This window comes from Salvelinus namaycush, chromosome 31 (genome assembly GCF_016432855.1).
Source record: "Salvelinus namaycush isolate Seneca chromosome 31, SaNama_1.0, whole genome shotgun sequence".
Lineage (NCBI taxonomy): Eukaryota > Metazoa > Chordata > Actinopteri > Salmoniformes > Salmonidae > Salvelinus > Salvelinus namaycush.
The window spans coordinates 1779596-1802386 of NC_052337.1; the positions used below are offsets into that span (position 1 = coordinate 1779596).

General features: G+C 43.6%; 1 protein-coding gene across 1 annotated transcript; it reads left to right on the forward strand.

Moving 5' to 3' along the window:
* Positions 1–1713: 1713 nt before the first annotated feature.
* Positions 1714–22456, forward strand: fktn (fukutin). The gene is made up of 10 exons (XM_038970998.1): positions 1714–1784; positions 2570–2796; positions 2929–2985; positions 4578–4778; positions 5452–5729; positions 6073–6205; positions 8058–8187; positions 16322–16455; positions 19210–19334; positions 22218–22456. The coding sequence occupies exons 2-10, from the start codon at positions 2695–2697 to the stop codon at positions 22429–22431; spliced, it is 1374 nt and encodes a 457-aa protein (XP_038826926.1). The 5' UTR covers positions 1714–1784; positions 2570–2694; the 3' UTR covers positions 22432–22456.
* Positions 22457–22791: the final 335 nt, after the last annotated feature.

Here is a 22791-nt window from a genome sequence, read left to right on the forward strand (position 1 = left end):
AAAGCTATCTACATAATTATGATCGGACAACCTACAGTATTTAACCTGAATGACCATCAAATTTAATCATTCTTAATGTTTGTTACCGTTTTGTCAGCCAAAACACATTTAGTCTGTCGAAATAATTTTTGCCGTTTTCCACTCGTCAGCGAATCAGTCGCACAAGAACTACAATACTTGCAAGTACACTGGTGGACTCCACGCGCTAGTGGCGGGAGAATTAACCCACTGTCTGAGTCAAATATCCACAGCCAAAACGTAATAACCCAGCACCAACAACCTCGCTATATTTACAGAAAACAACACAACTATTGACCCCAGTGCCTGCAACCCAGCAATTAGGTCATCCAAACAACCCAACATTTTGTTGAGTGTAACTTGCAAGAAGCCTTGACCTGTCTGGTGCACATTATTTCTGTACTCCAATGATCACGATGAGCTAGCTACTAGTTTTATTGCAATGAAAGATCTAATTGTTACAAAGAATGAATGTATCTGCAGCATTTATGAGAATAATACCTGCATTTACTTACCTTATCAATCTGAAAAGACGATATACTCATTTATCACTCAAAAAAGCTTTATGAGGGAGCGTACCAGGAACATCTCTCCAGGGTGTCGATGCATCCTCCTCCCAATACAGCCTCCTCCAACACCACGGGTAGGAGAAGGGTATCCATCTGCTACAGGGAAGTTTTACTCTGATGTCAAATCGACTCATTTTGTTGCTAGCTCAGCTGTTGTCCTAGCTAACATGCTACTGAACCGTGACACTATCATATTGACATGCATATTTTGTATTAAAAAACCGCAATGTATTAAACATTGTTCTGACATAATTTAACCATATGGATTAGTCTACTGAGACGGTCGCAAATTAGATTGGTGTATTATTATTTTTATTATTTTTTACTTGTTGCCAATTGTGCAACTCTTGTTCCTAAATGTATTTAGTTACTTATTTGGTCCTTAAACTTGAACTCCAGATAAGTCATTTCCCGCGAAATGCCTCGTTTCACACTCCCTCATCTGATTGGTCGAGTAGGCGGCTTCTGACTTTGTGGCTGTGATAACGAGTGACGACCAGAAGACGGTCATGACTAGAAGGAAACCAGCATTTATCAAATTAACGTCAAACGCTAACCTTAACATTTTACCTAAATATCCTAACCTGCTACTTGAATTATTCTAAACTGCTGCGTAAATTATCCTAATTTGCTACGAAAAATCTGATTCTGAAGTTAATTAGACAAAAGCTGGTTCTGTCTAGCCAAGACCCCATCAGACAGCTCAGTGCAGACGGCCGTCGAGAGCTTCCAAACGACTGCAGGCGACTGCCTGACTGATTTACAAATCACATAGCATCATAAATAACTACTCATCCTTATTTGTAGATCAGTCAGTCACAATTTACCCATGATACATTTCGGTTTTAACGCTCTCGAACACGGCCTATGAAATGCTTGCACCATCTGACATGGATTTCAGAGTTTAGCTCAATTATGTGTGGTTGTTATTGTATGTGGGGCATATGAGTCAGTCACCTTGTTGTTTTCCTTCATACTGTCATAGAATGTCATAAAATAGACAGAAGAGGTTAGTTCTAAATATATTTGGTCATACTCTCACAGAATACAGCGTGTACTCCTCCAGCCCAGCAGGAGGCGATGTAACTAGATGTAGCCTGATGCTGAACAACGTCACTGTCATAGAAGAAGTCAGTAGTTTGTTTAGATTTTTATTTTTGTTCGGACGTTGAAGCTACAAAGACTAAACTGGCTTTGGTAAGTTAACATGTAATTCAGTAATGTTACATCTTGGACCATTATTATCCAGTTAGCTGGCTTTTTCAATCTCGGTTTTATCAGGATATCCCTGATAATGATTGTTGTTTGCTGGGCCCATCGGCTGTCTAGGCTAACGCACCGGTAACATCGTACCGTTATTGATGTCCGAGTACTGTCATTTCAGGCTGTAATATCTTCTCTCGGTTACACTAAATGTAGCTACTTCAAAGTGACATGTGTGTCAACATGAGATGCAGTGCTATATTTTTGCTGAAGAGTAACGTTAGATGGAGACTATATAGTACCTATACCAGGGATGGGAAACTTTGTTGGTGGTGGGGGCCAGCAATAAAATATGAACTCATCATGAGGGTTCCGCAGTGGCTCGCAGGTTAGCGTAGTTTTAACATAAGAGAAGAAACTGCTGATGTGATGCGCAGACAAATTTCAAAATTGCACCTTGTGTATTATACTATTCTAACTGTCAACAGTAAGTTGAGACCCAGACAGAGTTAATTAAAAAAAAAACATTAAAACAGGCCATTATATATATTTTTTCCTTCAGTTTTTGAAAATTGATCAGCAAGCATACAAAAGGTGGGGGTCCTGCCAGTTGCCTGCTCTAGTGAGCATCTCTCTCTGTCTCTCTCTCTCCCCCTCTCTCTCTGTCTCTCTCTCCCTCTCCCTCTGTCTCTCTGTCTCTCTCTCCCTCTGTCTCTCTCTCTCTCTCTCTCTCTCTCTCTGTCTCTCTCTCTCTCTCTCTCTCTGTCTCTCTCTCTCAGTATCCCTGCCATCTGATGAACATGCTCAACACTACTACTCTACCACAGTAGAGGACCACCTCAACACTACTACTCTACTACAGATGACATCTTTGGCTCTGTGCCAGAGCAACTAAGGAGGACTGATGCTTCGCTTTAACAAAACAGCGGTTCTGGCCCTCCTCATAGCTACCAGCTCTGTTTTCCTCCTATTTCAGCTCTATCACTACAGACAGCACGTCTCTCAGGTGAGTTGAACTTGACAACATAGGTTTTGCTGTAAATCTATGCATGGATATTGACCCACTGGCTGGCCTAATTTTCCATACAAACTGGACGTTGTGTGCACCACAATGTTTAACTTTTGATTTCGTTTTTAGAATGGACCACATATCTTTGGCAGGACAGTTCATCTGTCAGGAAAGGATACTCAATGGGTAAGCTCTTTATAGGCCTTCTATTCCATTACCGTTTTCACCACAGATAAGCAACACGTACAGTTGAAGTCGGGAAGTTTACATACACCTTAGCCAAATACATTTAAACCCAGTTTTACAGACACCTTAGCCAAATACATTTAAACCCAGTTTTACGTACACCTTAGCCAAATACATTTAAACTCAGTTTTTCACAATTCCTGACATTTAATCCTAGTAAAAATTCCCTGTCTTACGTCAGTTAGGATCACCACTTTATTTTAAGAATGTGAAATGTCAGAATAATAGTAGAGAGAATGATTTATTTCAGCTTTTATTTCTTTCATCACATTCCCAGTGGGTCAGAAGTTTACATACACTCAATTAGTATTTGGTAGCATTGCCTTTAAATTGTTTAACTTGGGTCAAATGTTTCAGGTAGCCTTCCACAAGCTTCCCACAATAAATTTGGTGAATTTTGGCCCATTCCTCCTGACAGAGCTGGTGTAACTGAGTCGGGTTTGTAGGCCTCCTCGCTCGCACACGCTTTTTCAGTTCTGCCCACAAATTTTCTGTAGGTTTGAGGTCAGGGCTTTGTGATGGCCACTCCCAATACCTTGACTTTGTTGTCCTCAAGCCATTTTCTCACAACTTTGGAAGTATGCTTCGGGTCATTGTCCATTTGGAAGACCCATTTGCGACCAAGCTTTAACTTCCTGACTGATGTCTTGAGATGTTGCTTCAATATATCCACATAATTTTCCCACCTCATGATGCCATCTATTTTGTGAAGTGCACCAGTTCCTCCTGCAGCAAAGCACCCCCACAACATGATGCTGCCACCCCCGTGTTTCACGGTTGGGATGATGTTCTTCGGCTTGCAAGCCTCCCCCTTTTTTCTCCAAACATAACGATGGTCATTATACAGATGAACGTGGTACCTTCAGGCGTTTGGAAATTGCTCCCAAGGATGAACCAGACTTGTGGAGGTCTACATTTTTTTTCTGAGGTCTTGGCTGATTTCTTTTGATTTTCCCATGATGTCAAGCAAAGAGGCACTGAGTTTGAAGGTAGGCCTTGAAATACATCCACAGGTACACCTCCAATTGACTCAAATGTCAATTAGCCTATCAGAAGCTTCTAAAGCCATGACATCATTTTCTGGAATTTTCCAAGCTGTTTAAAGGCACAGTCAACTTAGTGTATGTAAACTTCTGACCCACTGGCGTTATGATACAATGAATTATAAGTGAAATAATCTGTCATGCACAAAGTAGATGTCCTAACTGACTTGTCAAAACTCTAGAAATTTGTGGAGTGGTTGAAAAACGAGTTTTAATGTCTCCAACCAAAGTGTATGTAAACTTCCGACTTCAACTGTATAATCAAATCAAATATTATTGGTCACATACACAGGATTAGCAGATGTTATTGCGAGTGTAGCGAAATGCTTGTATACAAAATGACTTTCCGCTAGTCTTTGAATATCATTTATGTTGGGTTAAAATTATGAATAGTCTATGTGAGTAACCTGTTAATTTCCAGTCCTCTGAGCCATATGTTCAAATGGGTTTGTTGTTGTTGTTGAATCGGGACCCTGTCTACTAATACAGCAGGTGGTGAAGAAGTTCATGGGTCTTGTCCATAAGTACAACATGCCAGTGTTCCTGGTGGACACAGCCTCCCTAGGCCTCCTGTCTCAGGACTCTATGCTGCTGAGAGACAGCCTGGTTAAAGAACCCCACTGTGCTTTCCTCTGCACTAACAGAGACGTCCTCACCTTCGCTCTGCTCAACAACCTTTGGAAATACGACGTAAGGACTTAAGCGACACTCGGCTACAGATAACAAGAGCTAAATATAGAGCGAAATATAGCGCTATAGAGCGAGATGTAGAGCTAGATATAGAGCTGTAGAGCTAGTTATAGAGCTGTAGAGCTAGATTTAGAGCTAGATTTAGAGCTGTAGAGTGAGATATAGAGATGTAGTGCGAGATATAGAGATGTAGAGCTAGATGTAGAGATATAGAGCGAGATATAGATGTAGAGCTTGATATAGATATATAGAGCTAAATATAGAGAGATGGAGCTAGATAGAGCGAGATGTAGAGATATAGAGTGAGATGTAGAGCGAGATATAGAGCTGTAGAGCGAGATGTAGAGATATAGAGCGAGATGTAGAGCGAGATATAGAGCTGTAGAGCTAAATGTAGAGATATAGAGCTAGATGTAGAACTGTTTGTCTAATTATGTCCTCATTTGATTCTAAGCAGAGCTTTGTTTTCATTATAGTTGATAACGTCATTGATGTGTTTGACTTCTCTGACTTGTCCAGTAGTTATTTGAGCAGAAGTCTGGGTTGTATTCATTAGTACACACCGTAGCTAAATGTTTTTCAACGGAAAATTAACTATTGGACAAGTTTCTGTTCTTTTTCTTCCATTTGGTGCCTAATGAACACAACCCTGGTATCTGTCTGTTTTGATCAGGCTGGTTTGGTGGCAGCAGCTGAAGAGAAGGGCTTTGAACTGTTGGAGGTGCGAGGGAAAGACCCTCGATTGGTCAGCATGGACGACCTGTCAGGAAACGAGATCCCCCTCCACTTCCTGTTCCGTCTCCAAGGTTACGTGGTCCATGTGGTGGTCCTATACGAGCGCAGCGGGAACTACCTGTGGCATGGTGTCCTGCGACTCAAACCAAACATGGACAGGAAGTTCGCCCCATTCAGAAGGCTGGACTACGGCCGCAACGCTGGAGCCTATGACAGGTAGGTAGACACCAGGAGTGTGTATTCATTAGTGCACATAGTAGCAAACCTTAGTAAAACCTTTTAAAACAGAACTTTTACAACGGAAACAATAGTTTCTTATTGGATAAGTTAAAGTTAGTCCCTTCCAGTTTGCTTCCCTTTTGGTTTCTAGTGAATACACCCCAGCCCTTCTTTCTTCTTCTGTAAACCTCCGTAGTCCAGAAACAACATCGGAAGGGGTCATACATGCTCATGACAAGTCGTACAATGCATTATAACTGCAGATGTTGAGTATTTGTCAATAACCACAGAAGGCTGTAGATTGCAAGAAAACTTAGCTTGGTTGTCTCTCTCCCGTCAGGCCAGAGCTGGTACTGACCACCTTGGACGGGCTAGATGTCCGGATCCCCAGGAACATCTCTGGATTCCTGACTGAATATTCCCACGCTCGTTTTCTGGAGTGTAGGTACAGAGATGCACGCTCCTTCTTCCAGGTCTGTACCTTCAAGTCTCACTATTTTGCAACATTTTGTTACGTTACAGCCTTTTGTTACGTTACAATTGATTAAATAGTTTTTTCCCCTCATCAATCTATACACAATACCCCATAATGACGTCACAATACCCCATAATGACGTCACAATACCCCATAATGACGTCACAATACCCCATAATGACGTCACAATACCCCATAATGACGTCACAATACCCCATAATGACATCACAATACTCCATAATGACAAAGCAAAACTGTTTTTTCAAAATGTTTGCTAATTTCTATCACATTTACGTAAGTATTCAGACCCTTTACTCAGTACTTTGTTGAAGCACCTTTGGCAGCGATTACAGCCTCGAGTCTTCTTAGGTATGACGCTACAAGCTTGGCACACCTGTATTTGGGGAGTTTCTCCCATTTCTTCTCTGTAGATCCTCTCAAGCTCTGTCAGGTTGGATGGGGAGCGTCGCTGCACAGCTATTTTCAGGTCTCTCCAGAGATATTAGATCGGATTCAAGTCTGGGCTCTGGCTGGGCCTCTCAAGGACATTCAGAGACTTGTCCCAAAGCCACTTCTGCGTTGTCTTGGCTGTGTGCTTATGGTTGTTGTCCTGTTGGAAGGTGAACCTTCGCCCCCAGTCTGAGGTCCTGAGCGCTCTGGAGCAGGTTTTCATGAAGGATCTCTCTGTACTTTGCTCTGTTCATCTTGACCTCGATCTTGACTAGTCTCTCTGCCGCTGAAAAACATCCCCACAGCATGATGCTGCCACCACCATGCTTCACCGTAGGGATGGTGCCAGGTTTCCTCCAGACGTGGCGCTTGGCATTCAGGCTAATGAGTTCAATCATGTTTTCATCAGACCAGAGAATCTTGTTTCTCATGGTCTGAGAATCATTTAGGTGCCTTTTGGAAAACTCCAAGTGGGCTGTCATGTGCCTTTTACTGAGGAGTGGCTTCCATCTGGCCACTCTACCATAAAGGCCTGATCGGTGGAGTGCTGCAGAGATGGTTGTCCTTCTGGAAGGTTCTCCCATCTTCACAGAGGAACTCTGGAGCTCTGTCAGAGTGACCACCGGGTTCTTGGTCAACTCCCTGACGAAGGCCCTTCTCCCCCAATTGCTCAGTTTGGCCGGGCGGCCAGCTCTAGGAAGAGTCTTGGTGGTTACAAACTTCAGTTCTTGGGGACCTTCAATGCTGCAGACATTTTTTGGTACCCTTCCCCAGATCTGTACCTCGACACAATCCTGTCTCGGAGCTCTACGGACAATTCCTTCGACCTCATGGCTTGGTTTTTGCTCTGACATGCACTGTCAACTGTGGGACCTTTATATAGACAGGTGTGTGCCTTTCCAAATCATGTCCAATCAATTGAATTTACAACAGGTGGACTCCAATCAAGTTGTAGAAACATCTCAAGGATGATCAGCGGAAACAGGATGCACCTGAGCTCAATTTCCAGTCTCATAGCAAAGGGTACTTATGTAAATACGTTATTTCTGTTTTTAACTTTTAATACATTAGCAAACATTTCTATAAACCTGTTTTCGCTTTGTCATTATGGGGTATTGTGATGTCATTATGGGGTATTGTGATGTCATTATGGGTATTGTGTGTGTATATAATAATATTTCATCCATTTTGGAATAAGGCTGTAATGTAATAACATTTGGAAAACTTCAAGGGGTCTGAATACTTTCTGAAGGCAGGACCCACAGGGCCTTTGGACTTTGGTTTCGTCCACTAGCTGAGTGTTGTTGCCTGCTGTTGAATCAGCTGTATCTCAAGTTTTAAGATTCCAGCCTTTGGTTTAGTCCACGACATCTAACCAGTGTTGTTCCCTGTTGGATCAGCTGTACCCTGATGACACGTCTCCTGAGGCAATGAACTTCAGGATGAAGGCTAAGGCTCTGCTCCACCTCGCTGCCAGGATCCTCACTGAGCTCAGAGTCCCCTTCTGGCTGAGCAGTGGTACCTGCTTGGGTAAGACCCTACATAACCCTAACTCTACTTATCCTTAACCCTACATAACCCTAACCCTTCTGGCTGAATAGTGGTACCTGCCTGGGTAAGACCCTACATAACCCTAACCCTTCTGGTTGGGTAGTGGTACCTGCCTGGGTAAGACCCTACATAACCCTAACCCTTCTGGCTGAGTAGTGGTACCTGCCTGGGTAAGACCCTACATAACCCTAACCCTTCTGGCTGAGTAGTGGTACCTGCCTGGGTAAGACCCTACATAACCCTAACCCTTCTGGCTGAGTAGTGGTACCTGCCTGGGTAAGACCCTACATAACCCTAACCCTTCTGGCTGAGTAGTGGTACCTGCCTGGGTAAGACCCTACATAACCCTAACCCTTCTGGCTGAGTAGTGGTACCTGCCTGGGTAAGACCCTACATAACCCTAACCCTTCTGGCTGAGTAGTGGTACCTGCCTGGGTAAGACCCTACATAACCCTAACCCTTCTGGCTGAGTAGTGGTACCTGCCTGGGTAAGACCCTACATAACCCTAACCCTTCTGGCTGAGTAGTGGTACCTGCCTGGGTAAGACCCTACATAACCCTAACCCTTCTGGCTGAGTAGTGGTACCTGCCTGGGTAAGACCCTACATAACCCTAACCCTTCTGGCTGAGTAGTGGTACCTGCCTGGGTAAGACCCTACATAACCCTAACCCTTCTGGCTGAGTAGTGGTACCTGCCTGGGTAAGACCCTACATAACCCTAACCCTTCTGGCTGAGTAGTGGTACCTGCCTGGGTAAGACCCTACATAACCCTAACCCTTCTGGCTGAGTAGTGGTACCTGCCTGGGTAAGACCCTACATAACCCTAACCCTGTAGGGAGTACTCCCTACAGTGTGTTGTGTCTTTGACTATGCCAGATTGATTGCTATGACATGCTATTCTATAAAATTATTTCTCCGTAATTAATATTACCTGATTGAACTAATAATGTAAATATGAATTAACTAGAGAGGGACACCACGAAAGAATATTTATAGAGCTGTTATCTTTCGAATAAACTCTTAAAGATTTAGTAATATTTTACTAAATAGCAGTCGCATTAATCGTAATTTTATTCAGTCTCATCTGAAAGTTGTAAGTCCTTGATTATCTGCAAGAATCCTGGCTAACAAGTTGAATCAGCAATACAAAATTGGGTTTAATTATTTATTTACTAAATACCTAACTAATCACACAGAAACACATATACACAATTAAATCATAACTTGATCACAAATTACGTCATACAGAAAAACGTCCCTAGCGGGCAGAATCGATATGACAGCTTGTTACACAAAGGAAAGGGGGGGAGTCCTAGTGAAAGCGCGGGAGACTTGAGCATAGGCGAGCTGTGCTATCGTAAATCTTATCTTATGCATTCTAAATTACCGCCATTTGAAGAGGAAAATGCAATGAATATTTACTCTGAGCTGCGCTTCAGTAGGTTGGTGGTAGATGGCCTGTGTCGCCAACCCGAGTCCTCTGTCCTTTGAAGAAGTCTCTGGTAGTCACGGGAACACGTTGTGTGTATTAGAGGGGATACTTGGACTGTCCTTCCGAACCTGCGTTTAGCTGTTGCTAACTCCAAGGCTAGGAGATATCACTTCTGTAGTGAATACGAGTTCAAAGTTCATACCATTCACAATCAAAGTCCATGCTGATGTTGGCTTCATCTATAGTGATTATCTGAACCATTCTGACCCTGGATCGTCATCCTAGAGTACCCGGAACAGGAAGTTATATTCTTGTCTCTGGCTTCATATAGTGGAGGGAGAGGGGTGTGTCTGAAAAGTCTATTACCCAGGTCTCTTCACAGGGGCGGGCCCCTGGTTGAGCAGAAGCCAAATTTATGAAAACACAGATCTCTCATTTGGAAGGTAAAATTACATTTCACCTCTTCACAAACAATGTCATATTCAAACATTTGAATTAAACAACAATTCCATGTGAATCCGATACCTCTGACGTTTAGACTTTTCACAGTAGCGTTTATGTCATTCTATCATTGATGAGAATGTGTCAGAGGGCAACCGAACTGACATAATATACCTTAAGTACCACCGCATATGTACAGTTGGTTGGATTACCAGAATATAGTTAATTTCCCCCAACTTCTGATGTTACCCAGAATCTCTATGTTAACCCATGGGTTTCCTTATGTCACATCAGTTATAGTGGGGAGAGAGAAAAAGGGGGAAAGAGGTATTTATGACTGTCGTAAACCTACCCCCAACCCAACGTCATGACAAGTGTCACCCCTTACAGTATCATTACCTACAGTATCACTCCCTACGGTATCACTCCCTACGGTATCACTCCCTGCAGTATCACTCCCTACAGTATCATTACCTACCGTATCACTCCCTACGGTATCATTACCTACAGTATCACTCCCTACAGTATCACTCCCAACAGTATCATTACCTACAGTATCACTCCCTACAGTATCACTGTCCTACGGTATCATTACCTACAGTATCACTCCCTACGGTATCATTATCTACAATATCACTCCCTACAGTATCATTACCTACAGTATCACTCCCTACAGTATCATTACCTACAGTATCACTCCCTGCAGTATCACTCCCTGCAGTATCACTCCCTGCAGTATCACTCCCTACCGTATCACTCCCTACCGTATCACTCCCTACAGTATCACTCCCTACCGTATCACTCCCTACAGTATCACTCCCTACAGTATCACTCCCAACAGTATCATTATCTACAGTATCACTCCCTACAGTATCACTCCCTACGGTATCATTACCTACGGTATCACTCCCTACAGTATCACTCCCTACAGTATCACTCCCTACAGTATCACTCCCTACAGTATCATTACCTACAGTATCACTCCCTACAGTATCATTACCTACAGTATCACTCCCAACAGTATCATTACCTACAGTATCACTCCCAACAGTATCATTACCTACAGTATCACTCCCAACAGTATCACTCCCAACAGTATCACTCCCAACAGTATCACTCCCAACAGTATCACTCCCAACATTATCATTACCTACGGTATCACTCCCTACGATATCACTCACTACAGTATCACTCACTACAGTATCACTCCCTACAGTATCATTACCTACAGTTTCATTACCTACAGTATCACTCCCTACAGTATCATTACCTACAGTTTCATTACCTACAGTATCACTCCCTACAGTATCATTACCTACAGTATCACTCCCAACAGTATCACTCCCAACAGTTTCATTACCTACAGTATCACTCCCTACAGTATCATTACCTACAGTATCACTCCCAACAGTATCACTCCCTACGGTATCACTCCCTACGGTATCACTCCCTACGGTATCACTCCCTACGGTATCACTCCCTACAGTATCATTACCTACAGTATCACTCCCAACAGTATCATTACCTACAGTATCACTCCCTACAGTATCACTGTCCTACGGTAGCATTACCTACAATATCACTCCCTACAGTATCATTACCTACAGTATCACTCCCTACAGTATCATTACCTACAGTATCATTACCTACAGTATCATTACCTACAGTATCACTCCCTGCAGTATCACTCCCTGCAGTATCACTCCCTGCAGTATCACTCCCTGCAGTATCACTCCCTGCAGTATCACTCCCAGCGGTATCACTCCCAGCGGTATCACTCCCAGCGGTATCACTCCCTACAGTATCACTCCCTACGGTATCACTCCCTACGGTATCATTACCTACGGTATCACTCCCTACGGTATCACTCCCTACAGTATCACTCCCTACAGTATCTTTACCTACAGTATCACTCCCAACAGTATCATTACCTACAGTATCACTCCCAACAGTATCATTACCTACAGTATCATTACCTACAGTATCACTCCCTACAGTATCACTCCCAACAGTATCACTCCCAACAGTATCATTACCTACGGTATCACTCCCTACGATATCACTCACTACAGTATCACTCACTACAGTTTCATTACCTACAGTATCATTACCTACAGTATCACTCCCTACAGTATCATTACCTACAGTATCACTCCCAACAGTATCACTCCCAACAGTATCATTACCTACGGTATCACTCCCTACGATATCACTCACTACAGTATCACTCCCTACAGTGTCATTACCTACAGTATCACTCCCAACAGTATCATTACCTACAGTATCATTACCTACAGTATCACTCCCAACAGTATCATTACCTACGGTATCACTCCCTACGATATCACTCCCTACGATATCACTCACTACAGTATCACTCCCAACAGTATCATTACCTACGGTATCATTACCTACGGTATCACTCCCTACGATATCACTCCCTACAGTATCACTCCCTACAGTATCATTACCTACAGTATCACTCCCAACAGTATCACTCCCTACAGTATCACTCCCTACAGTATCACTCCCAACAGTATCATTACCTACGGTATCACTCCCTACGATATCACTCACTACAGTATCACTCACTACAGTTTCATTACCTACAGTATCATTACCTACAGTATCACTCCCTACAGTATCATTACCTACGGTATCACTCCCTACAGTATCACTCCCTACAGTATCACTCCCTACGGTATCACTCCCTACGGTATCATTACCTACGATATCACTCCCTACAGTATCACTCACTACAGTATCACTCACTACAGTATCACTCCCTACAGTATCATTACCTACAGTATCATTACCTACAGTATCACTCCCTACAGTATCACTCCCTACAGTATCACTCCCAACGGTATCATTACCTACGGTATCACTCCCTACGATATCACTCCCTACAGTATCACTCACTACAGTATCACTCCCTACAGTATCACTCCCTACAGTATCACTCCCAACAGTATCATTACCTACAGTATCACTCCCAACAGTATCATTACCTACGGTATCACTCCCTACGATATCACTCCCTACAGTATCACTCCCTACAGTATCACTCCCTACAGTATCACTCCCTACAGTATCACTCCCTACAGTATCATTACCTACAGTATCACTCCCTACAGTATCACTCCCTACAGTATCACTCCCTACAGTATCATTACCTACAGTATCATTACCTACAGTATCATTACCTACAGTATCACTCCCTGCAGTATCACTCCCTGCAGTATCACTCCCTGCAGTATCACTCCCAGCAGTATCACTCCCTACGGTATCATTACCTACAGTATCACTCCCTACGGTATCATTCCCTACGGTATCACTCCCTACGGTATCACTCCCTACGGTATCACTCCCTACGGTATCATTACCTACGGTATCACTCCCTACGGTATCACTCCCTACGGTATCACTCCCTACAGTATCACTCCCTACAGTATCACTCCCTACAGTATCACTCCCAACGGTATCATTATCTACAGTATCACTCCCTACAGTATCACACCCTACGGTATCACACCCTACGGTATCATTACCTACGGTATCACTCCCTACGGTATCACTCTCTACAGTATCACTCCCTACGGTATCACTCCCAACAGTATCACTCCCAACGGTATCATTATCTACAGTATCACTCCCTACAGTATCACACCCTACAGTATCACACCCTACGGTATCACACCCTACAGTATCATTACCTACAGTATCATTACCTACAGTATCACTCCCTACAGTATCACTCCCTACGGTATCATTACCTACAGTATCACTCCCTACAGTATCACTCCCTACAGTATCACTCCCTACAGTATCACTCCCTACAGTATCATTACCTACAGTATCACTCCCTACAGTATCATTACCTACAGTATCACTCCCAACAGTATCATTACCTACAGTATCACTCCCAACAGTATCATTACCTACAGTATCACTCCCTACAGTATCACTCCCTACAGTATCACTCCCTACAGTATCACTCCCAACAGTATCATTACCTACGGTATCACTCCCTACGATATCACTCACTACAGTATCATTACCTACAGTATCATTACCTACAGTATCACTCCCTACAGTATCATTACCTACAGTATCACTCCCAACAGTATCACTCCCAACAGTATCATTACCTACGGTATCACTCCCTACGATATCACTCACTACAGTATCACTCCCTACAGTGTCATTACCTACAGTATCACTCCCAACAGTATCATTACCTACAGTATCATTACCTACAGTATCACTCCCAACGGTATCATTACCTACGGTATCACTCACTACGATATCACTCACTACAGTATCACTCCCTACAGTATCATTACCTACAGTATCATTACCTACAGTATCATTACCTACAGTATCACTCCCTACAGTATCATTACCTACAGTATCACTCCCAACAGTATCATTACCTACGGTATCACTCCCTACGGTATCACTCCCTACGATATCAGTCCCTACAGTATCACTCCCAACAGTATCATTACCTACAGTATCACTCCCAACAGTATCACTCCCTACAGTATCACTCCCTACGGTATCACTCCCTACGGTATCACTCCCTACGGTATCATTACCTACAGTATCATTACCTACAGTATCACTCCCTACAGTATCACTCCCTACAGTATCACTCCCTACAGTATCACTCCCTACAGTATCACTCCCTACAGTATCATTACCTACAGTATCACTCCCAACAGTATCATTACCTACGGTATCACTCCCTACGATATCACTCCCTACAGTATCACTCCCTACAGTATCACTCCCTACAGTATCACTCCCTACAGTATCACTCCCTACAGTATCACTCCCTACAGTATCATTACCTACAGTATCATTACCTACAGTATCATTACCTACAGTATCATTACCTACAGTATCACTCCCTACAGTATCACTCCCTACAGTATCACTCCCTACGGTATCACTCCCTACGGTATCACTCCCTACGATATCACTCCCTACAGTATCACTCCCTACAGTATCACTCCCTACAGTATCACTCCCTACAGTATCATTACCTACAGTATCATTACCTACAGTATCACTCCCAACAGTATCACTCCCAACAGTATCATTACCTACAGTATCACTCCCTACAGTATCACTCCCTACAGTATCACTCCCTACAGTATCATTACCTACAGTATCACTCCCTACAGTATCACTCCCTACAGTATCACTCCCTACAGTATCACTCCCTACAGTATCACTCCCTACAGTATCATTACCTACGGTATCACTCCCTACGATATCACTCCCTACAGTATCACTCCCTACAGTATCACTCCCTACAGTATCACTCCCTACAGTATCATTACCTACAGTATCATTACCTACAGTATCACTCCCTACAGTATCACTCCCTACAGTATCACTCCCTACAGTATCACTCCCTACGGTATCACTCCCTACGGTATCACTCCCTACAGTATCACTCCCTACAGTATCACTCCCTACAGTATCATTACCTACAGTATCACTCCCTACAGTATCACTCCCTACAGTATCACTCCCTACAGTATCACTCCCTACAGTATCACTCCCTACAGTATCACTCCCTACGGTATCATTACCTACGGTATCACTCCCTACGATATCACTCCCTACAGTATCACTCCCTACAGTATCACTCCCTACAGTATCATTACCTACGGTATCACTCCCTACGATATCACTCACTACAGTATCACTCCCTACAGTATCACTCCCTACAGTATCATTACCTACAGTATCACTCCCAACAGTATCATTACCTACGGTATCACTCCCTACGATATCACTCACTACGATATCACTCCCTACAGTATCACTCCCAACAGTATCATTACCTACGATATCACTCACTACAGTATCACTCCCTACAGTATCACTCCCTACAGTATCATTACCTACAGGTTAACATGGCCTTCGTCTGTTAAGTTCATGTTTTAAGTATCCCTATATTTCTGTTATTACGGGGCTATCACTCAGTCAAGAGTGCGCATGCGCAGGAAGGCTGGTGGTTGGTGGACCTAGCCTGGAGTGTAATGGCTACCTTGTAGTGTGTTCATATAGTAGAGTAAACTTTGTTAAACTGGAACCTTGTCGTTGTTGGACCTAGCCTGGAGTGTAATGGCTACCTTGTAGTGTGTTCATATAGTAGAGTAAACTTTGTTAAACTGGAACCTTGTCATTTCGAGTTAACACGTCTACTCCTCTCTCCTCAGGTTGGTTTCGGCAGTGTGGCGTCATTCCCTACAGTAAAGATGTGGACCTGGGCATCTGGATTAAAGACTACAGACATGATATCACTCAAGCTTTTCAAAAGGCTGGCCTTCCGTTGAAACACAAGTTTGGAAAGGTGTTTCAGTTCATAACATATACTATTAGAAACGTTGTAATGTTATGTGTCTGTGCAGGTGGAGGATAGCCTGGAACCGTCCTTCCAGGGTTAATGTTATGTGTCTCTGTGGAGGATAGCCTGGAACCATCCTTCTAGGGTTAATGTTATCTGTCTCTGTGGAGGATAGCCTGGAACCGTCCTTCTAGGGTTAATGTTATCTGTCTCTGTGGAGGATAGCCTGGAACCGTCTTTCTAGGGTTAATGTTATGTGTCTGTGCAGGTGGAGGATAGCCTGGAACCGTCCTTCTAGGGTTAATGTTATCTGTCTCTGTGTAGGATAGCCTGGAACCGTCCTTCTAGGGTTAATGTTATGTGTCTGTGCAGGTGGAGGATAGCCTGGAACCATCCTTCTAGGGTTAATGTTATGTGTCTGTGCAGGTGGAGGATAGCCTGGAACCGTCCTTCTAGGGTTAATGTTATGTGTCTGTGCAGGTGGAGGATAGCCTGGAACCGTCCTTCTAGGGTTAATGTTATGTGTCTGTGCAGGTGGAGGATAGCCTGGAACCGTCCTTCTAGGGTTAATGTTATCTGTCTCTGTGTAGGATAGCCTGGAACCGTCCTTCTAGGGTTAATGTTATGTGTCTGTGCAGGTGGAGGATAGCCTGGAACCATCCTTCTAGGGTTAATGTTATGTGTCTGTGCAGGTGGAGGATAGCCTGGAACCGTCCTTCTAGGGTTAATGTTATGTGTCTGTGCAGGTGGAGGATAGCCTGGAACCGTCCTTCCAGGGTTAATGTTATGTGTCTCTGTGGAGGATAGCCTGGAACCATCCTTCTAGGGTTAATGTTATCTGTCTCTGTGGAGGATAGCCTGGAACCGTCCTTCTAGGGTTAATGTTATCTGTCTCTGTGGAGGATAGCCTGGAACCGTCTTTCTAGGGTTAATGTTATGTGTCTGTGCAGGTGGAGGATAGCCTGGAACCGTCCTTCTAGGGTTAATGTTATCTGTCTCTGTGTAGGATAGCCTGGAACCGTCTTTCTAGGGTTAATGTTATGTGTCTGTGCAGGTGGAGGATAGCCTGGAACCATCCTTCTAGGGTTAATGTTATCTGTCTCTGTGGAGGATAGCCTGGAACCATCCTTCTAGGGTTAATGTTATCTGTCTCTGTGGAGGATAGCCTGGAACCGTCTTTCTAGGGTTAATGTTATCTGTCTCTGTGGAGGATTGCCTGGAACCGTCTTTCTAGGGTTAATGTTATGTGTCTGTGCAGGTGGAGGATAGCCTGGAACCGTCCTTCTAGGGTTAATGTTATGTGTCTCTGTGTAGGATAGCCTGGAACCGTCCTTCTAGGGTTAATGTTATGTGTCTCTGTGTAGGATAGCCTGGAACCGTCTTTCTAGGGTTAATGTTATGTGTCTCTGTGGAGGATAGCCTGGAACCGTCTTTCTAGGGTTAATGTTATCTGTCTCTGTGGAGGATTGCCTGGAACCGTCTTTCTAGGGTTAATGTTATGTGTCTGTGCAGGTGGAGGATAGCCTGGAACCGTCTTTCTAGGGTTAATGTTATGTGTCTGTGCAGGTGGAGGATAGCCTGGAACCGTCTTTCTAGGGTTAATGTTATGTGTCTCTGTGGAGGATAGCCTGGAACCGTCCTTCTAGGGTTAATGTTATGTGTCTCTGTGTAGGATAGCCTGGAACCGTCCTTCTAGGGTTAATGTTATGTGTCTCTGTGTAGGATAGCCTGGAACCGTCCTTCTAGGGTTAATGTTATGTGTCTCTGTGGAGGATAGCCTGGAACCGTCTTTCTAGGGTTAATGTTATGTGTCTGTGCAGGTGGAGGATAGCCTGGAACCGTCCTTCTAGGGTTAATGTTATCGTGTTATCTGTCTCTGTGGAGGATAGCCTGGAACCGTCCTTCTAGGGTTAATGTTATGTGTCTCTGTGGAGGATAGCCTGGAACCGTCCTTCTAGGGTTAATGTTATGTGTCTCTGTGTAGGATAGCCTGGAACTGTCCTTCTAGGGTTAATGTTATGTGTCTCTGTGGAGGATAGCCTGGAACCGTCCTTCTAGGGTTAATGTTATGTGTCTCTGTGGAGGATAGCCTGGAACCGTCCTTCTAGGGTTAATGTTATGTGTCTCTGTGGAGGATAGCCTGGAACCGTCCTTCTAGGGTTAATGTTATGTGTCTCTGTGTAGGATAGCCTGGAACTGTCCTTCTAGGGTTAATGTTATGTGTCTCTGTGGAGGATAGCCTGGAACTGTCCTTCTAGGGTTAATGTTATGTCTCTGTGGAGGATAGCCTGGAACCGTCCTTCTAGGGTTAATGTTATGTCTCTGTGGAGGATAGCCTGGAACCGTCCTTCTAGGGTTAATGTTATGTCTCTGTGGAGGATAGCCTGGAACCGTCCTTCTAGGGTTAATGTTATGTCTCTGTGGAGGATAGCCTGGAACCGTCCTTCTAGGGTTAATGTTATCGTGTTATGTGTCTGTGCAGGTGGAGGATAGCCTGGAACCGTCCTTCTAGGGTTAATGTTATGTGTCTCTGTGTAGGATAGCCTGGAACCGTCCTTCTAGGGTTAATGTTATGTGTCTGTGCAGGTGGAGGATAGCCTGGAACCGTCCTTCTAGGGTTAATGTTATCTGTCTCTGTGTAGGATAGCCTGGAACCATCCTTCTAGGGTTAATGCTATCGTGTTATGTGTCTGTGCAGGTGGAGGATAGCCTGGAACCGGCCTTCCAGGGTTAATGTTATCGTGTTATGTGTCTGTGCAGGTGGAGGATAGCCTGGAACTTTCCTTCCAGGGTTTGGATGTTAAACTGGACATTTTCTTCTTCTATGAGGAAACAGACGTTGTGTGGAACGGAGGAACCCAAGCTAAGAGTGGGAAGAAATTCAAGTAAGTCTCTGTTTTTACTATGCTGGTTGTTATGGAGCTGAGTCACTGTTGCTTAGTAATAGACTATAACAAACTACTGCTAAGAAGTCTTCAGTTTATTGAGCTTCGGGCTTTTAAAAAAAAAACATGTATTTAGAAATTCAAAAAGCACTCGCACATCTGAGCTATCTTTGTTGCCTGGTAACAGTTGAAGAAGATGAGGGGGAAATAAAGAACCCAAACACTGCTCTTTAATAAGCTTTACGTATCGGCCTTCCTCAGAGCTTTTGTGAGTGTTTTATAAATTACACCCTTATGTAGACATAGCTCCACCCACATCCGCGTCGAATGGGGTTTTAGTTGAGGGGACAATAAGTGTATGTTACTAAATATAACAATATGCATTTCAGAAGTATTACCTACATAAAAGGTATTAAACACGTCTGTAAAAACCACAATGAGGACATCGACCTATCAAGTGAGTTTTTATAAATCCTTGGGTAACAGCGCAAGAAAAAACGTCAGAGTAGTGGTGGCATTAGTTCACGTTCACGTTTACAACATAACACGTATGGGCGTTTCGTCAGGAAGACCTCTAGGAAATAATGTCTGGAGGGTGGAAATCACAAAACATTCTCTTTTACTCAGAGTATTATTAATATCACCTCTGTCTGATATCTTAACTTTCTCTAAGCCACAAAATCGAAAAGGTAGAAATGTCATGCTTTTAATGTACTGCGACTGGATAATCCCTGTCGTTTCTCCTGTTTTATTTACATACAATGGCTTGCGAAAGTATTCACCCCCCCCTGGCAGTTTTCCTATTTTGTTGCCTTACAACCTGGAATTGAACTTTATATTGGGGGGTTTGTATCATTTGATTTACACAGCATGCCTACTACTTCAGATGCTAAATATTGTTTTATTGTGAAACAAACAAGAAATATGACAAAAAAACAGAACTTGAGTGTGCATAACTATTCACCCCCTCCCAAAGTCAATAGTTTGTAGAGCCACCTTTTGCAGCAATTACAGCTGCAAGTCTCTTGGGGTGTGTCTCTATAAGCTTGGCACATCTAGCCACTGGGATTTTTGCCCATTCTTCAAGGCAAAACTGCTCCAGCTCCTTCAAGTTGGATGGGCTCCGCTGGTATACAGCAATCTTTAAGTCATACCACAGATTCTCAATTGGATTGAGGTCTGGGCTTTGACTAGGCCATTCCAAGACATTTAAATGTTTCCCCTTAAACCACTCGAGTGTTGCTTTAGCAGTATGTTTAGGGTCATTGTCCTGCTGGAAGGTGAACCTCCGTCCCAGTCTCAAATCTCTGGAAGACTGAAACAGGTTTCCCTCAAGAATTTCCCTCAGTTTTCCAGTCCCTGCCGGTGAAAAACATCCCCACAGCATGATGCTGCCACCACCGTGCTTCACTGTCGGGATGGTGTTCTCAGGGTGATGAGGTATTGGGTTTGTGCCAGACGGAGCGTTTTCGATGATGGCCAAAAAGCTCAATTTTTGTCTCATCTGACCAGAATACCTTCTTCCATATGTTTGGGGAGTCTCCCACATGCCTTTTGGCGAACACCACACGTGTTTGCTCATTTTTTTCTTTAAGCAATGGCTTTTTTCTGGCCACTCTTCCATAAAGCCCAGCTCTGTGGAGTGTACAGCTTAAAGTAGTCCTATGGACAGATACTCCAATCTCCGCTGTGGAGCTTTTCAGCTCCTTCAGGGTTATCTTTGGTCTCTTTGTTGCCTCTCTGATTAATGCCCTCCTTGCCTGGTCCATGAGTTTTGGTGGGCGGCCCTCTCTTGGCAAGTTTGTTGTGGTGCCATATTCTTTCCATTTTTTTATAATGGATTTAATGGTGCTCTGTGGGATGTTCAAAGTTTGGGATATTTTTTTTTTTATAACCCGGATCTGTACTTCTCCACAACTTTGTCCCTGACCTGTTTGGAGAGCTCCTTGGTCTTCATGATGCTGCTTGCTTGGTGGTGCCCCTTGCTTAGTGGTGTTGCAGACTCGGGGGCCTTTCAGAACAGGTGTGTGTGTATATACAGTGGGGAGAACAAGTATTTGATACACTACCGATTTTGCAGGTTTTCCTACTTACAAAGCATGTAGAGGTCTGTAATTTATCATAGGTACACTTCAACTGTGAGAGACGGAATCTAAAACAAAAATCCAGAAAATCACATTGTATGATTTTTAAGTAATTAATTTGCATTTTATTGCATGACATAAGTATTTGATACATCAGAAAAGCAGAACTTAATATTTGGTACAGAAACCTTTGTTTGCAATTACAGAGATCATACGTTTCCTGTAGTTCTTGACCAGGTTTGCACACACTGCAGCAGGGATTTTGGCCCACTCATCCATACAGACCTTCTCCAGATCCTTCAGGTTTCGGGGTTGTCGCTGGGCATTACAGACTTTCAGCTCCCTCCAAAGATTTTCTATTGGGTTCAGGTCTGGAGACTGGCTAGGCCACTCCAGAAATGACTAACAGAAATGGAATAATGTATCCCTGAACAAAGGGGGTTCAAAATCAAAAGTAACAGTCAGTAACAATTTAAAGGCAATGCTACCAAATACTAATTGAGTGTATGTAAACTTCTGACCCCCTGGGAATGTGATGAAAGAAATAAAAGCTGAAATAAATCATTCTCTCAACGATTATTTTGACGTTAAACATTCTTAAAATAAAGTGGTGATCCTAACTGACCTAAGACAGGGAATTTTTACGAGGATTAAATGTCAGGAATTGTGAAAAAGTTTAAATGTATTTGGCTAAGGTGTCTGTAAACTTCCGACTTCAACTGTATATAGTGTATATTTTAAAGATGTTTTTGATACCATTCCAGACGTGCTAACCAGAGACTCCTACCCATTCTGTTAGGTATGTGTTCCCCAAGTTTACGCTCTGCTGGACTGAGCTGATGGACCTAAAGGTGCGTGTCCCCTGTGAGACGGTAGACTATGTGTCAGCTAACTATGGGCCTACCTGGAACACACCTGTAAAGACCTGGGACTGGAAGAGCTCTCCGCCCAACGTGCAGGACAACGGGGTGTGGCCTGTCAGGGAGTGGGATGAGGTCATCCAGGTGTACTGATGTAATACTACACTACATATGAGTAGACTACATTTGGAGTACACTTAAACCACACGGAAGAAAATGGACTGAAACAGGGAGGGACTGTCGATCTGGACCGTCGATCTGGACAGTCGATCTGGACCGTCGATCCTGTCTTTGTACGTTTTGCTACGGCGTGCACTATATGACCCTGAGTACACTCTTCCGAAGTACACTACACCTGAAAACCCTACACCAAAGTAGCAACTTTAAAGACTACTACTAAGGGTGTGAGTCTGAACTGGTGGCTTACCATTGGCTGGTGGCTTACCATTGGCTGGTGGCTTACCATTGGCTGGTGGCTTACCATTGGCTGGTGGCTTACCATTGGCTGGTGGC

Excerpts from the sequence above, each read along its gene's own strand:
- fktn (XM_038970998.1), top strand. The coding sequence starts at position 2,695 with ATGCTTCGCTTTAACAAAACAGCGGTTCTGGCCCTCCTCATAGCTACC. Across the intron at positions 6,206-8,057 it reads ATGCACGCTCCTTCTTCCAG|CTGTACCCTGATGACACGTC; the intron begins GTCTGTACCTTC and ends CTGTTGGATCAG. Across the intron at positions 19,335-22,217 it reads AAGAGTGGGAAGAAATTCAA|GTATGTGTTCCCCAAGTTTA; the intron begins GTAAGTCTCTGT and ends CCATTCTGTTAG.